This window comes from Aptenodytes patagonicus, chromosome 3, assembly GCF_965638725.1.
Source record: "Aptenodytes patagonicus chromosome 3, bAptPat1.pri.cur, whole genome shotgun sequence".
NCBI classification, from domain to species: Eukaryota; Metazoa; Chordata; class Aves; order Sphenisciformes; family Spheniscidae; genus Aptenodytes; species Aptenodytes patagonicus.
In genome coordinates, this window is record NC_134951.1 from 97,480,853 (window position 1) to 97,498,134 (window position 17,282).

Consider the following 17,282-nt stretch of genomic DNA (forward strand, 5'->3'; position numbering starts at 1 on the left):
TTTGGGTGATGGGAAATGCTCCTCTCGCATCCAACCTGTACGTGTTCTCTCACATAACGCTTCTGGTGTGATAGTGAGCTTAAAGGTTGCTTCTTTCTCCCAAGATCCTCAGTTGAATTTGAGTGAAGATACAACTCAATCTACTTAGATATCTATAAAAGTAAATGCTTTATATAAAGGCAACTCACGCTCTTTGCCTCTTGAAGTTATTAGCTCTGTTTGCTCTGTTTTTTTTAATAATATCTTCATTTGACAGAGTAGTCATGCAAAAAATGTGGACTGACTTAAAAGGTGTCTGCATGTAAGTAGTCTAATTATATAACATTCTCCCTTTCACGCCATTTCACAAATGCAGCTCTAACTTGAAAATGTGCTAACCTATACAATGATTGCACTTGTTAATCATGTACACAGTTTTATTTTTTTGCAGTATTATCCTTTTCCACTCATGTGTTTTGCTGGTAACTTTCCCCTTGAGAGTTTTCTGTAATAGACTAGATGTTCCCTGAGAGACCCGGGTCCCTGCTATGAATTTTGAAAGTATGTCTAATCCTCCTCAAACATGCTCCAAATGTTAACTGTCAGGATTCCCATATATCACTTTAGATTTTCTTCAAATAAGAACAAAGTTTTTCTGAGCAACATGTTTATGAGAGAACCTGGGTACATGACTAGTTCAATGACAATAATAATGATAGTGGTTGGCACCCGGACAGACTCATCTGACCTTTCTGGAACTAATTTACTTTTTGACAATTGGAATGAGCAGAAATGAATTAGGCAAGAGAAGGATCAAGTGCTCATCAGCCTATTTCCTCTGAAAGCAAAAAACTGGCTTCCACACGCAAAATCTGCCTGGTAATTGTCCTGGAGCTTGAACTTAATGAAGCAGGGCATCAACAATTTCCTTTAAAGAGAATGAAAGCATGGGTAAAAATGTGGAAAACATTGCATTTGTGTGGCTGATGAATGACAACGGGCCTCTCTAAGTTTTTAAAAATGTGAGGTAGGGTTGGCAGTGGATATTCAAGGAAAGGATTGCACCTTGGCAGGAAAAGAAAAGTTTAAGTCAGAAAGATTGTATGTCCATCCAAATACCTTTCAAGCAATGAAAATGGAGTTGAAATGAAAATGGAATAGAAAACTTGGTGAAGATTAGCAACAGAATGGTGTAAGAGTTCCTGATTATTTTTTTTTTTTTTAGATAGGGGTAGGTCCCAACTTTGGGATGGAGGGTAAGAATCAAATTGGTGTAAAGACTGGCTTTGTAATGGAAAGGTAAATCCAGACATAACTACAGCTTTAGTGGCCTCCAGGAAAGATGGTGGTTTCCATAATAAAAGCACTTGATGCTTTTTTTATTATTTGTAAGAGCTTGTAGTTAGTAGCTTAAGGTTTGAAGAACTTTGCTTGACTGAGATTCAACACAACAGAAGTCTGTTTTAAGGCTGATGTTTTTCAAGAACATTTTGTCAAAACCCTGTTCTGCATTTTAGCATGAGGAAGAGGAAGACAGCTCCTATGGTGTTGGTGATATGCCTCTTGCTGCTTACGGGGGTGAATTCCTTGTGTACCCCCTGGACTTCCTAGAGTTTGTACCTACAGTCTCCAGAGGCCACATGAGAGCGGAGCAGTGGTCCTTTCTCCTCAAATCCTGTGTGACTGTTGGGCCAGACGTGCTTTTGGCGCGCGGGCTGAGCAGGACTTCTCGTACCCTTGGTGGCCACAGTAGGCTCCAGATCGGAGAGCAGAGGCACTTCATTGATTTCACCCCTCCTCACTGCTTGGCTGGAGCAGGAGGAGCCGCTGGGGTGTGATGAGGAGGGCTGAGGAATGGATTGGCGAGAAAGGAGATGTGAAGGGCTGGAGTCATTTTATTTGACTACAGTGTTTTTGGCAAGTCAGAGTAGGAGCTGAGAGAGGAATAGGGAAGTGAAGGGGAAGGGTCAGCAGTGGGTAGGTAGATCAGCAGCATAGAAGTAAGCATTGCAGCAACAGGGAGCATTGGAAGAATAAAGCTGAAGAGGAGAGCCAAGAAGGGGAATGCAAGTAGGGGAGAAAGAGGAATGGTGTGACAGTAGCTAAAAGGAGAGGGGCAAAGGAGGTAGAGAGAAGAGGAAGGGGTTGGGAGGGGAAGGCAGAGAAATGTTAGTGTTGGGGTATATCTGCTACGGAGCTTGAAACTCAAAATCTGTATCCTCTTGTTGTGTAGCAGAGAAATCCATTGGCAGAGCATGGGGATATATTGATGTGGCACAGGGCGGTGTCCTGAGCAGTAGAATCAAGGGCTGTATTACTTCTTATGCTTGAGCTAGCTGGGTTTGGGGTTTTATTGCATGGTACTACTTCTTATCATGTAGATGCAGCTTATACTCTCTGCAGACCTAGCATTACAGATATAACAGCAACGTCTGTAGGAAAGCCTTTACCAGTTGATATAATTTTTCATTACAGCTTCATATGCCTTAGCTCATGTATACAGAGGTAATAAGCCTTAACCAATGCCAGAGTGCACAGTTTGCTCTATAAAAATGTATGTCTTCACTCTTTGAAACACATGAGGTACTTCATTGTATTTGTTCTGCTTTGAAGCATCCACTTCCTTTGCTTTCTGTAAATAGTGGGTAATACTTGTGGAATTATAGTCATCTCTAAATGAAGTTTGGTGGTTTGAGTTCCTTTTTGTGATGTTTTGCAGTTGCCTGTGCTGAAAGCTTCCAGTTGTTTAGGATTTTTTGGTTTATCTTTATAACTGTCCTGTGAGAGATGATAAATTAGGGTTATTGAATCATTAGTTCTTTATACCATTGTTTTGGAGGATAACTAAATACCACTAATTTCCCTGTTGCCAAAGATTGGCAGTTTGTTTGCAGCACCTGGCATCGGTTTTAGCCTGCATCTTCTGGAGCTTCTTGTTTTGCTCAGAAGCTGCACCAAACAACTGGTGTTTATTTGCATGTGTACTTCTCTCTCCCTCCTAGCTACGCATATTTAACATAGTAGTTAACTGTTGGTTTTTCTCAAAGTTGTTTTTCCTTGCTTTAGCTCAGCAAGGATTATGCTAATGATTTGCCTAGTTGTTTCCTTTTCTTTTAGCTTGTTTTTTCTTTCCCTGTCTGCATGTTTTGTTTGTTTATTTGGGGGGGTGGGTTGCTTATTTTTATAAGTCCTTGGAGCATGGGCATAGTAAAATAGATCCCTTCCTCTGCCCTGGGAAGACTTTAGTTGTGTCTTTTTTGCAGCCTTTTAAGAAAACTTTTTATTGCATAATTTTTTGCTTCATTTTAACATCCTCTAATAAGATGTCTTCTATTAATTACATTAACTAACTGAACCAGTAACTTTAAAACACAAAACCTCTTAGCACCATTTTTAAAAGTTTATTATGCATTAAACTTCCAATCACGGTTGTTGTTGCAGTAAATTTATTCCAACACGCTTTTATTTATTCTGAACAAAACTCTTAATGGTGCTTTTTGGTATCTTACCAAGCCTTCACAAAGCTGTACCATTATCATAAATACTTGTTTTTCATAAACAACCTTCTCTTATTACATTAAATCACATATCTTTTATAGTTCATAAACACTCTCTATTAAACCTAATGCACACATACATGCGTGCATTTTTATGAGTTGTTTTTTAAAGTATATTTCAAAAATTTATGTTAGGTTTCAGTGTGGTCTAGCATAGTTAACGCAGCTCTTTCCAAGCATTTCAGCTGAGTAACTTGTATTGAGAGAGTATAGCTCCTTTTAGGGTAATACTCTGTTAAAAAACAGTATTGTTTTTCAGGAAGATATTTTAATTTTTGAGATATTGATTTCTACCCAACGACGTATAAGGTTACAATTTAATGAATGCTTTGTGATTTGGCATGGTCTACTTTGCTCGCACAACCTTTATTGGCCACCATTATGCAAGTAGTTTTTAATTATGAAGCTATATTCTATCATTTTTCCACAGATCTCTTACTCCTTCACTGTGCAGAATGGATCTGCTTGTGAGATAATTAGTAAAGGGGGTCTCTGCTCTGCAGTATCATTGCCTCATTAACAGTGGAAGTTTGTGTTGAGTGAGGCAAGATATTGCAGAGCTGGCAAGGATGGTCTCTACATTAGGAGAACTGAATGCCCATGCAGAACAAGTTTTGTGGCTACATAATTTTCTTTGTTGTATAAATCTGGTTTTACTATGTGACTAGAAAATGCTTTTTATTTTTTGGATCATCTGCATACACGTATGAGATAACAGCACTTAGTGTTCATTGGGGAGCTGAATTGGTGGTCTCTGAATGGACCATACAAATAAGAAAATACTGTATTTGGTATAACTTGTTTCAGTATGCTTAAATATGACTTGACATCTCGCAGTGGTAAGGATAAATAATTTCCCGTTAAATGATCTCCCTCTATTCTGTATCCTGAATAAAACAGTGGGTTCTGTTGGAAAAAATGCATGACTGTGTATGTAGAAACAGTGTTATTGGGTGGAACTAAAACCCACATAAGTAGCTTTAGCTTAATATTTCCTAATTCTTGAATGTTTAGTTTTGTTGTGTTAATTTCATTCCAAAATGAATGTTTTTAAATAAGAATTTATATGCAGGCAATATCCCTTGGGTGATGCCAAACAGCATCATCTCCATATGCAGAGTCTCTGACTCTATGCTTTTGATAGCACAGCACAGGATTCGGGCACTGAGGATTTCCAGGGCACGCAGGGTGGGCTTGTGCAGCCTGTGGCATGGCCTGTGCTCACTTAATTGGATCTCCCCTTGCACCATGTAAAGGTATTTGTTAGGTCTGCGTAAGCTCACCTCTATCTCTTGGTAGGAGTGTGGATGCATGACTCTTTTTCTCTTGTCGCTCTTCTTCTCTGCAGTAATTATTATTTTTATTGGAAGAGGCTGGAGGGATTCATGGATCTTTCAAGCTAGGAGCTAGTGATGGGGAAAATTCACAGTAGGGATGCTCAGATCTGTTTCCCCACCTCTCACCCAAGCCATAGAATATAACTGAAAATTATTCTCTTCCTGCTGCAAGAACGTGAAGTGACCACTAACCTTTCTGCCTTCAAGGCAAAATGCAAGGCGTAGCTGTTTTTCAATTTTTTATCATCATCACTAAAGCAAAGGAGTTGGGATGACTAATACGCTATGAGGGAGGAGGAATAGTGGGAAGGGATACTAAATAAAGTACTTGTAGTTAAACTGCTTGTTGAGGTAATATAATTTCGGACGATGTGGCAGCGAGCCCAGCATAAACGCGCATTTTGATAAATGTGATTCTTGGACAGTAGTGCAGGCTGGAGCTCCTCGTGGTCCCCGGAGGCTTTGTGATCAGGCTGCTCCCTGCTGTCGTATTTCCAGCTACACTCACACGGGCAAGTGCACAAGTCCTGGGTTTAGGAAGTCTGCGCTTGTAAGCAGCGCCAGGCTTGGGACTGAGTGACACTTATGCAGCAGCTTTTACAGCCAAGAGTGGCTCCTTTCAGGAGAGCAGTGCCCAGGTCGCACCAAATGATAGCTGAACAGAGCTGCTGATGGGGGCACAACCTCCTAAATTCTGATAAATTGTTGTCCCCATCAAAGGGCAAATTGCTCATTTCAGGAACAAACCAGTCTCTTTGAAGACTATCGTGATGATCTCATACTACAGAGTCCCTGTTTTCTGTAGAAAATTGTTACCTTTTCCAAAACGTTTACCCTGCTGGAAATAGAGAATACATATTAACAGAGGAGAGGTCTATAACACTTGACACACAGCAGCCAGACAAAACTGCAATCTCTCTTGTTCTTTTTCTCATTCTCTCATCTCTCTGCCTGAATAGAATTGATTGGATAGGACATGCTGTAATTTGTTTTTACAATGAATAATGTTCCAGTTTATCCTCGGGGACAGTTGGGTGAGTAATCTCACACCGACCTTGACACCCTGATGTTGTAAAATGCAGATCAGGTTGGTTGTTTTAAGCAGAGGAATAATTTAATTTGGTTTTAGTTCTAGTAAAAGGGGGCTAATAAGGAAATGTTTGTGAGCCTCCTGCCCATGTGATAACACATTTTCTCCATATGTGAAAGTATTTAGCTAGTTGTAGTGTTTGATTTGATTTACAGGCTCATCAAAGAACTAGATAGATGTTATTAACTTCTGTGCTAACTCTTGGGCTCTCCTCTCTGTCTTTTGTCAGTTTACAGAGACTGAGTTTTGGGCATCAATCCATGTTTTAACGTGGAATTCTAATGAGGTGTGATTGACACTGTTCAAATAAACTGGCGTCATTAAGTTGCTGTTCCAAAGGTTTTGCAACTTTGTGAGTGAATGCATTTAGCTTACAGGTTAAATAAAATCAGATTCCCTATGCACTGGCTGTAGATTTTATTTTTTTGTTTTGTTTGCAGAGGATGATAGCTAATTCTAGAATGTAATAATCAGCGTGATTTGAAATATTGACTATATGGTAACAAAAAGCATTACAAGACAGGAAAAAGGTATTGTAGGATCACACGGAGGCAGCAACCGCTTGAACCTTCAAAAAAGATTGTTCATCATGCTGGTCTATGAGAACTGAAGCTGATGGTTGTATGTTTGGTATTTGCACTGCATAAAGGTAAGAGGGCCTGAGTCACTCTGCAGAATTCAGGCATGGACAAATGTGAATCACCTCTGACTAAACTACCTGCAAGCGAGAAGCTGAAATTGCTCAGCAGTTGAGGGGGAAGCTGTGTGCATGCCTTCTTTCTGTCATGGCACACAGGCAACCTCCAAGCATGTCATTGCTAGTTTGCCTCTGTATGTATTAATAACTGAATTTTTTTCAGCAGCGGCTTCATATGAAAGCTGAAGGAAGTGAGATTCCTGGTGAGCTTTGGATCAGGCCCACGGCAAAGAGAATGTGTACGAATACTATCCCTTTATCTGTTTTAGGAGGTTGAAGGTCTCTGCCATCCTAAGCCATGACCAGCTGTGCAGAGAGGGAGTCGTAAAAAGTCCGCATGAAAAAATTGCTTTAAGAACACTTGTAGGTAGCTTTAATGCAAACCACATGCTTTCCTCTGACCAGTAAGAATGTTAAGATACTTGCAGTGCTTGAATCAAAACGTCTCCAATTAAAAGCCAGTGGATCCCTTTGAAATTAGTTGGAACTGCTTTCACTACGCAAAGATGAGAATTTAGCTTGTATGTGAAACAAAAAAGATCTAAAGTCTCCACTTCAGGTTTTTATCAGTTATTTTGGAGACACACCAGAGCAGAGTTTCTGCGTTGAGACTGTTCTCCATCCCTCTCTTCAGTGAGGCAAGACCAGGGAAGGGCGTTTCGTTAAGGTAACATCTCTTCTGAGCTGTCAGTCATTAACAGCCTTTTTCTTGTGCTTGAGTGGTAGCAGGTGGCTGCCCGTGATGGAGCCTGTTGCTCAGAGGATGAATAGACGGAGGCTGTTTGCCTTGTGATTCTAGGAAACAGAGAAACCGGGAGTGGCTGCAGGATGATGTGGTTCAGGAGGGGTCTGCTCCAAAGGCGCATCCTGGAGCGGCCGTGCTGCGTGAAGGCCAGGGCTCATGGGACTGTGGCTCTGGGCCTCTTTTTCTGGGGAGCTTCTGCAGCCGATCACACAGCATGCAAAGATGTCAGCACCCCTGGGCTGGGTTTGCCTCATAGGTTTTGCACGATGCTGGTGTTGGACATGCCCAGCTGCAGGGGATGGAGGGTCTCGCGTGTGGTGTATATCCATCACCGAGCCCTTCACAGCCCCTACAGTAAACCTCTGCTGATGTTGTGTGGGTTCTGTGGTGTTTGGCACATAACTGAAAATAATCTATTTCCACAACGGTGAGACTTGTTTTCTCATTCCTGAGAATGAGAAATGAGCCAGTAACTGGCTGCCTGCAGTACATCAGCTCTGCGCTCTCTTCATGTTGTGGTTTGTGCAGTCTCTCAACTCTTTCATGAGCATCTCTCCATGTATCAACTAGAATCTGAATGCTGCCTTAAAGTCTAAGTTTTCTTTTTCAACTTTTTCTATTTCATAAGCATTTTGGCTAATAAATGGTTCCATAGACCAGACGTATATGCTCTCACACTCTCGTACGCGGTCTCATCTATTTGGATTTTTGGTTTGATTAATTCTTTTGCTTCTTAAGGCTCTTCCTGGATACAGGTAGCCCAGCTGGTCTTTAGTTGCTCTGGGTCCTGTACTGACCACCACTGTTTTGGTGAGCAGTGAGGCTATGACAACCTGATACAGCTGGCCTGTGGCTACCCAGAGGTCCATAAGAGCCGTCAGTCCAGTTTGAGTGTTTGTGACTCCTAGATGTAGCAGGAACTCTCCTTCCCAGTGTAATAGGGTTACATTCATTTTTCTTCATATCTAAATGAATTGCCTTGTCTTTCTGTCTGATGGCAAATTTCATGTTTTGTTTACTGTAAACTCTTCCATTCTCCAATATATGTCAGGCTTCAGCATACAATAGATTCTCCTCCTTATTATTTCAAAAGAAGTGTTATCAATAAAAAGAAAATTAAAATGCGTCACAATGATTTGGAGAGAAAATAAATTCACTGAGGCTAAGCTTTCATCCCAATTAGACCTTGACAGTAAGAAATACTGGGGGGAAAAAAATTCACAAAGCATTTCAGAGAATGTGAAATAATTTAAAAAAAAAAAAAAATCAATTCTCCTTTAGCAAGTTTTTCCTTTTTTCAGGAATATAGTGGAATTTCTTTTTGTGTGAGATTGTTTCTCATGATAATTTTGTCTTGTAATACTTTTTGGTTACAGCTCATGCAATGGCAGTCAGACTGAGTTTCTGAGTTCTGTGATCCTCTGGACTTTAACCCCCTGGATATCACCTTCATTGGCTTCTAATATATAATACTGATTCCTGAATCCTAGAGCTGCCTTTGCATAGATGTTTTGAATGGCTTACTTCAATCTGCTGTCCCTTAATCTTGAGGGGAAAAACTCCTACTTGCTGCCCTCCGTGAGGTGTGAGATCCTTAACACTGTAGCAACGTCCCGGCTGTAGGAAGTGGTTGGCACTGACAGTAGATAATGAGAGCAGGTGACAAAATGTTCGTAGCAGTTAATGGATGTGAATGTATGTTGCATGTGCTGACCTAATCTCTCCTCCTGTTTTTGTGTAAACATATGCAAACAGATATCCTTAATAGTAAGGAAAAACCTCCACCAGGCTTAACTTCATTTTCATATCATCTTTATATTATCTCATACTGGTGTATTCAGTACACCAATTACAAAAGCAAATAGACTATGCCTACCAAAACCATTGTCAGTTACCATTTAGTATACCCATTAGAAATGGCTTATTAGAATATGAATGCCTATATTATTTTCTTAAAACATCATTCTTCAGTTACAGTACCTTCTACTAGTCTACGGCTGACAATTATCAAACAAATTACCAGTTGTCAACTAATATGCAAATGGCCAACTGGGTTGTTCTAATTTCAAATAAGTTTTTACATGTTCCCATTGAACAGAAATGCCGAGTTTTAACGAGCTCTAGTTTGCAGTAATGAGAGCGCTGACAACAGGATGAGGTTGCAGCAGGCAAGGCTGGGTTTGAGCAAAAGCTGTAATTGAGAGGTATTTTGATACCCATGTAGAACTGAATCCTCCTAATTCGGCTTCTCATACCTCAAAATGTTATGTCTATTTCTGAACATTGCCTCGGTAGAGGCTAACCCTGGTTGAGGGATTGACCCAGCACTGCTTTTTGAGGGGTAGCTTCATAACATAGAATAGGTCAGTTTACTGGGTCAGAAATGTGATTAGTAAAAAAACTTCATTTGCAAAGCAGCTGACATCATTACTCTAGCTATGCTCTGATACAGGGGCACCTCCAGGTTGCTTATGTACAGCTGTAAAAGTTGTTAGACTTCCCCAATGCTCCAGACACCAGAGAGAGGGTTTCTTTTGATACACTATGGTTGAGTGTATGTACTTCCCCTACGTACTTTTATTTTGGTGCTTCAGTCTGATTTACTTTATTATGAGCCATTTCATCGTACCTGCTTTTACAAGATCAAGCTGCTAACTGCTTCGGAAAGGCGTTTTATTTATTGCTGGTTTTGTTATTCAAACATGTAGACAGAAGGAATAAAAAGAGTACGTGGGTAGTTTAAGCAAAGATTTATGGCTTCATTTTGTAGCACAGATGTTTGTATAAGCATTTACATTTTGGGGAGCTTGTGTTAGCATACCTATTCCGAGGTTTCTCTGGGTCTGCATGATCTCAGAAAAGAAAAAGCACATTTACTCTTTGTGCGCCTTCTTTTCCCTGTGAATTTTGTAGCTGAGGCTTAACATTTCCAAAATTTGTGTGTCTTAAAATCTAATAGTTCAGCGAGCTGCAATTTACGCATGTTGTAAAATCCACACAAAGATGGCAGCAACCATTTCAGACTGTTGTTGCTGCTGAACGGTTAGCAGTTGTCCTGGAGTATATGCCATCTGATCCTTTTGCAGCCGTGTCCTCCCAAGCCGCTCCCTGGCCCTGAGGACGAGCAGCAGCAGCAGCAGCTGCAGGCAGGGAGCAGGCGAAGCACTCCCCCAGCAATGCTGTGGCTTCCCCCTCCAGCCAGGAGAGCGATCCGTCTGGAAAAAAGGTTGCACTGAGCCTCAGACCGCTCTGCGCACCTTGCCCGGCAATCACGCTCTCCTCCCGTTAACCTCATGGCTCGTTTTGCTTCCGGCAGTGCTGCATGGGCAGGTGTACCGGTTTTGCACCCTGGAGGGGACGTGGCTGCTGAAGGAGAATTCAACCCTGCCCTGGCGGAACCTGTCTGAGTGCGAGGCCTCTGACCAGGTAAGAGTTTCCGTCTCTTGCTGCTGTTGTTCTTTAGGACAAAACAGAAGAGAAGAAAAATATAGTCGCTGATGCCCATGCGTTTTTGTCCTGTCGAAGTAATCTTTACCAACTCATCCTGGGTGCCTCGCTTCAGTGAGCCTAATGGTAAGGGACGTCAGGCCTTTCCTCTTCAACAAAGGGAACGTGGAGGGTAGACGAGAGCAGGTTTAAATGTACGTGAGAGAGCCAAGAGAAGTGAACCAGGTAGTTCCAGCTGTGGTGCAGTGCAGGGGGCTCAACTGCAGTCCACCCGAACCAGAGGAGTGACCTAATGTTATTCCTTTGCCTTTTTTTCCATTGGCACGTCATTACAATAAAGTGACCGTTTGTTCTCTCTGTCTTGCTAGCAGCTATTAAGGTGATTAAGATGAATTGAACTGAAGGATATTTGCTTTTCACCTTTGAGCAGGGGGCAGTCCCTGCTTTTTGTTTGTTTGGGGTTTGTTTGTCTTTTTACCTTAATTTGCTGTGGGCGATGGAATTAGGCTTGTCAGTGTTATTTTCTTGCTCTAGTGCTTTATACTCTGTAGGGAGCTGAGACACCTGGCACCAAATGAAGGAGAGCGTAGGGATTTCCGGGGGATTTTTGTCAGCCATTGGCGTCAGCTAGCGCACCGTGTGCATTCCCATGACACGTGATACCGTTACTGCTGCGAGCCTCTAAGGGCAATGCTTTTCCTCACATAAATTGAGTGCACTCTCTCTGTCCCAGGGTACTGAGAACTAGTACATACCTAGCCAAAACAGTTCAAGTGTATGAAATCCCCGAGTGCTGCAGGATCTGTGTCCTCTGGAGTTCCCATTGCTCAGTGCCTCATTCTTCAGAAGGAATAAATGGCTGCAGAGTAGAAGGAGATGGGAAAAGAGATAAATTTAACATATTTGGAGAATTAGAAACTAAGTTTTTCCTTTAATTTGCAGCCTTATTCCTTGTCCCTTCCATGTTCTGGGGTATCCCAGCAGAGTGTGTTATCTTAACGCAAAGTGTAAGCCTGGTCGTTTGACTCTTCCTTGTTTGCCATTATGGTTTCTTCAGAGCTATGTTGGGACGTGCCAAGGAGAGAGATACCTAATGGTAACACTTGGTCGTTTGGCACCTGCCTCCAAGTTTCCATGAAGTGATCTGGGTTCTGAAACCCTGCGTACATGGTGTCACTCCCTGAAATGTGAACAGCCGTGTTTGGTTTTCCAGCTAATGTATATAGACCCCCCTAATAACCTACTTTGTTTTATGCATCTTGTACATGAGAACAAGAGGTTGTTTTGATAAGTTTGCTGTATGTTGTGTTACAACTGTTGCTAAAACAAAATCCAAAGGGTTTGTGTGTGAATCCTTATAAAATAACATCGTTTGCTTTAAGAGTGCGATGTCGTTTTGATCATGCGTAGATGTTTTAAATTGTCAGATCTCAGTAGTTTGCCTGAGCTTTGACACTGAAGAGATTTTTCTTTTCTCTTCATAAGGCAGCTCTCATATCATTCCCTTTAAAACATTAACCTAGCAAATCCCTGAGGAACAGCCTGTATGTTCACCTTAAATCCTCCTGGCTGTGCAAAGTACATCTGAATAGCTGTACTTATTTCTGAAGTGCAACAAATGTATTCCTTTGTACAGTACAGGTCTTGGGAGTCAATTGCAGAATTAGCAGCTTGAAGAAAGGAAGTAAAATGCCTGAGTCTATTTAGACAAAGATACATGCTTAGAAATGAACCAGAATAGAGAATATGAATGTGCCTCGGAGGCCGAGCAATAAGCCTGTATTATAATTCAGACCTGCCTGTAGCTTTTCAAATACTTCTCCCTAAAGATTTTGGCCAGCACTTTCAAGCAAGGGTCTCAGTAGTCATGTCTTCAACAGTGAATCTGAAGAGAGCTACTGTCAGGGGGGTGCGAGCATCCCCGCTGCTCTGGCCTCCCAGGCAGTGCTGTAACACCTAGGTCATGAGATGGTGTTGGGCTATGGTTCGTTACCAGGAGGTTGCGTAGTTGAGGCAGAAGAGAGACTATTCAGGGGCAGAAAAGGGTTTAGATGTATGAATGCAAGGCATGCTTTGTCTCAGAGTAAATGAATGAGACCTGGCTTGTTTTATTTCGAAGTATAGACGTAGCCAAAGGACCCTCCTCATTACAGCAGTAAGGAGACTTGCTTTAAGTATTCAAGTCTGAAAACATCAGCGCTGCCATTTTTACTGCAGGGTTGAGTTGTGTCTGTGCTTCCTGCCATCTGTTTAAGGCTTGCTTGTGTGGTAATTCACGCCTCTCCAACTTTATTATGAAATAATGTCACATGATCTATTTTCTAGCCTGGCTGCAAAACCCAATTGTTTGAGTGAACACCTGGGAGCAGCTGGGGAATTAAGATTAAATTTTTATTTCTTTAGAGCATATGGAAAGTGGAAGACTGATTTGCTATGTGCATTTAAACTTGAAAGTAGGAGAATGACTTCTGGTTATCACTAAGAAAAATTAGAAAGCAGCTGGGAGAAAAGAACTGAAGCCCATGAGCTCTGTCTTTTCCCCCCTCCTTTTTTTTTTTTTTTTTTTCTTTTCTCATTTATATGCTCTCAGGATGCACCGGAAGAACAGCTCCTGAATTTGTCCATCATATACACCATTGGATATGCTCTTTCCTTCTCTGCCCTTGTAATAGCAACTGCCATTCTTCTTGGATTCAGGTAACTGGTGAAGCTTTGAAGAGAGTGGAGAAAAGGTGTTATGTTTTTTATACGATAGTATCAGAATTTGACAGAAACATTCGATTTATTTTTTTTCCCCTTCTTCCATCACCTCATTATTTCTCTATCTTATGTCACTTCTGTATTCCTTCCTACAATCGTTTCTTCTCAAAATAACAGTAAAATTCCTAAATTTTTGCAGTGTTACCTGTATGAATGTGTGGAACAGATGCTTTTTATCAGTTGAAATATTTCGTTGTGATATTTTTTTTTCATTGACATTTCCACTGGAAGAGAGGGGAAAAAGAGAGAGATTCCAGCATTCTCTCATGGTGTCGCCTTGCAGATGAGGCACTAATCTGGGGTGTGAGAGGACATTTAGGACAGAAGTTTTCATCTTGCCTTGCTTGGAATTACACCGAGAATAAAGCTCAGTCTGGCCTATTTCCCAGCCCTTACATGCAGGGTGTATTTCAATACAGAAATGGATTTTTGACACAGTTTCTCTTTTTGGAGAACTTTCAGAAATTCTTACTACTTTTGCAATATGGAAGAGAACCTAGTTTTGAAACTTGAAAAGTTTCTGTGAAATAAATTGCTGTTACCCGGTCAGATTGGCGTATTGGGTTCATCCAGGTATGCACCAACAAATTGCATGGAGTGCATGAAAATTAAGAGACTATTGGTTGCACATGTCGATGATACACTGTGTAGTTCTGGTTAAAAGAAAAAAACCCTAACAAACCAACTTTGGACTCCAACAGAGATCTCCCCCCCCCCCCCCCCCCCGCCCCGTAAATGCAAGAGGTGTCCAGATTCCAGCCAGACTTTCCTGAGGTTTGGGGATGCTGAGCACAGGAGATGGATATTTAGAAAACACAAAGATGTGATCCTGCTCTGTTGTGGGAAGGAAGTCCCTCTGCCATGAAGTCCTGCTCCCTGTTGCTGTATATAGCCAGGTCCTATCATCCCTCCTACACGCTGATGAGGCTGCCTCCTAAAAAAAGTAGTTTTCCATCTCCTGGTACTCTTATTTGAAATCAGGTCAGGAACCTTCAGTGCTCTGATCCTTAAGAAACTTTCTTTCCTGACTAAAGAGTTATCGTTGCCAGTTAATGATCATTTGCTCTGGTGCCAGCACTCTCTGTTAGCAAGGCAATCCCCCTCCTTTCGTCCCTCCTAAGTGTTTATACCCTTTACGTATTTAAAAAGATCAGTCATGCCTTTTAGCTTCTAATTTCCAAACCTAAAATGACGCAAGCCTTCTAATATTGTACCACACCTTTTAGCATCCCTCCTCCTTCCAGTGGAGAAGCTAGGCTAGCAATCTCAAAGAAGATTTGAAATGACTACAGAAATGCGAAGACATGCTCACCCTCTATGAATGCCATGTGATAATTGATTTGTACGTGTTGTACCTGTGCAACTTTGGAACTCATCTGACAAAACACCAGATGGTCTTGAAGTCTCCAAATGTCCCCCAGGATAAGTGCTTTCTCCTTGTTTCACCAATCAATGACGCTTTTTGAGTAATTTTAGCAGCCCAAATGTAAAGGCCACAGAGTGCAACCATATACTTTTTGAAGGAAGGAAGGAAGAGTGCGCCTGTTTTTTGGCAGGGAACAAAGAGCAAGTTTGTCACTGAGGACTGGCAGGAGAGAGGGAATTTTGATGCCCTGACTTTTGTGGAGAGATGCTTTAGCATATTTTCCTTTAACTGTGAAGCAGGGACTGGAGAAGTGTACACAAGTGTGTGCTTCTGATTTTGAAAATGAGGTTTCAGAGATGTTAAGGGGGCTGGCAGCCTTGTTAAAACTATGCCGTCAATCCATTTTGTGCTTTTCTGTCTAAATTGTCTATCTGGAGACAACTTGGTCCTGGATCTCACGAAATACACGAGACCTACCCCTACATCTATTGCAGTTGCTGGATTCTGACTGGAACCTCCACTCACAGCCTCTTCCCAGTAGCTGTGCAACCTCAACAAATGGGGATCGAAATCTAATTCAGTGGCACCAAAATGCTGATGTTCTCCACTTTTGTAATAGGAAGGCCTTTTTAAGTTCTTAGACTACAGAGTAACCTTTATATTTGTTCTTAATAATGATACCACAGAGGAAACAATATATCTCTAGTGTCCAATTTTGCATCCTCTGAAAGAAATGGAAAAGTCTGTAATTTCACTGGTGGAAGCTGAATTAGGCCCGTAACTTCATGACTGAAACAATCTGAATAACTTGCATTGCCTGTAGCAGAAATACTCAGTAACTACTTGCAACCTGTTTTCTTCAGTTGGCTGATTTACATAATTTTTTCAATCAGATTTAAATGTGTAGCAGTTCTGAAGGGTAGCAACAAATAAATTTTGAGTTAAAGGAAAATAAATATTAATCATAGGTAAGTTTTGAAATAAGCTGTACTTAAAATTGATGCAAAAAATTCTCTTTGACCTATGAAGAAAGTTCTCCTTCCTCTTCGGTGCAAAACCGGTAACTTTCAGACCAAGTCTATTTTTCTACACAAATTTATAGAGCAGTAAAAATAGACATTTAAAGCATAAGTTCACTGAAACTCTTGCTGGAGCAATTGCTGTTTATCATATGTTACCTGTATCTTTTAGCATCAAAAAAGAATCATACCCGGTGTAATTTCCTTTGAAGCAAAGTGTGTACCCTTGCAGTGCTGGAAGTAAAACATTTGTGGGTAAGGCTGGTAAAACATTGGCAGCACTCTGCAGTTGGATGCCATTTACATGACTGCAGTTTCTTTTGCTATCTCTTAACATGCTCTTTTTTGACAAGTAGCAATGTTACTGTCTTTGCAGCTGGCTGCTGAAATTCAAGAGGATTTTTTCTTTTTTTTTTTTTGTTCGTTTCCAATTCTGAATGCAGAGGTGAAAATTCTGTTCCTTTTAGTTCTACAGAAAGTATTTACAATTCCCCCAGGAGGCAATCTGAATACAGATTTTTCTCTTGTTGTCAAAGCGGTAATTTACAGGTGGATGTTTTTTCATTGTGGGTTTGAGCACAGCCAGAAGCTGCACTGCACACCAGCTCCTGAGCCTTGCCAAGGTAAACCTGTGCAGTGACATTGGGGTCAATTCAAAAAGATTAGATTCAGCATTGTGTGAAACTTGACTTTTTTTTTTTAGTCCTTTCAGATATGTCTTCTGAAAATGACTTTATTTTTACACTTTTTAAACTTTTAAAATGTTTTTTTCCTTACACACTGATCTCCTTCCTTCCCCCAAACATTCACCCTTAGAGCTGAAGTTTTAAATGTCTTTTCCTTGATAGTGATTTCTTCCCAAAGACAGTTTGAAATCCCTACAGCCATTCTCAAGTTATGGGATTTCCTCTGGTACCTCCTGATTTCCAACAGGGCTCATTGTTCCCTCCCTCAGTCCTATGTGTGATGTTGCAGCTTTTACACAGGTAGTGGATCATGACTGGTTCTTCCTTTTTACAGACATCTGCACTGCACGAGGAATTATATTCACCTGAACCTCTTCACCTCTTTCATCCTCCGGGCTATATCAGTCTTCATTAAAGACTCGGTGGTGAAGTGGATGTACAGCACAGCAACACAAGAGCACCAGTGGGAAGGACTTATCTCCTTCCAGGTAGGGGCAGTCACTGTGGTTGTTCTCAGGATACTGGAGTCATCACTGTGGTGTGCCTGCATCACAGCAGGTAATTCCATTTTTGTACAACGAGGGTTGTACAAAGTGCTG

At 41.2% G+C, this 17,282-nt stretch overlaps 1 protein-coding gene across 1 annotated transcript in view; it reads left to right on the forward strand.

Moving 5' to 3' along the window:
- GLP1R (glucagon like peptide 1 receptor) overlaps positions 1-17,282 on the forward strand; it is an 87,824-nt gene that overhangs the window by 44,596 nt on the left and 25,946 nt on the right. Inside the window, exons 4-6 of the mRNA XM_076335552.1 lie at positions 10,722-10,831; positions 13,443-13,549; positions 17,018-17,171. Of these exons, the coding sequence (XP_076191667.1) occupies positions 10,722-10,831; positions 13,443-13,549; positions 17,018-17,171 (371 nt within the window). The remainder of the gene's footprint in view (positions 1-10,721; positions 10,832-13,442; positions 13,550-17,017; positions 17,172-17,282) is intronic.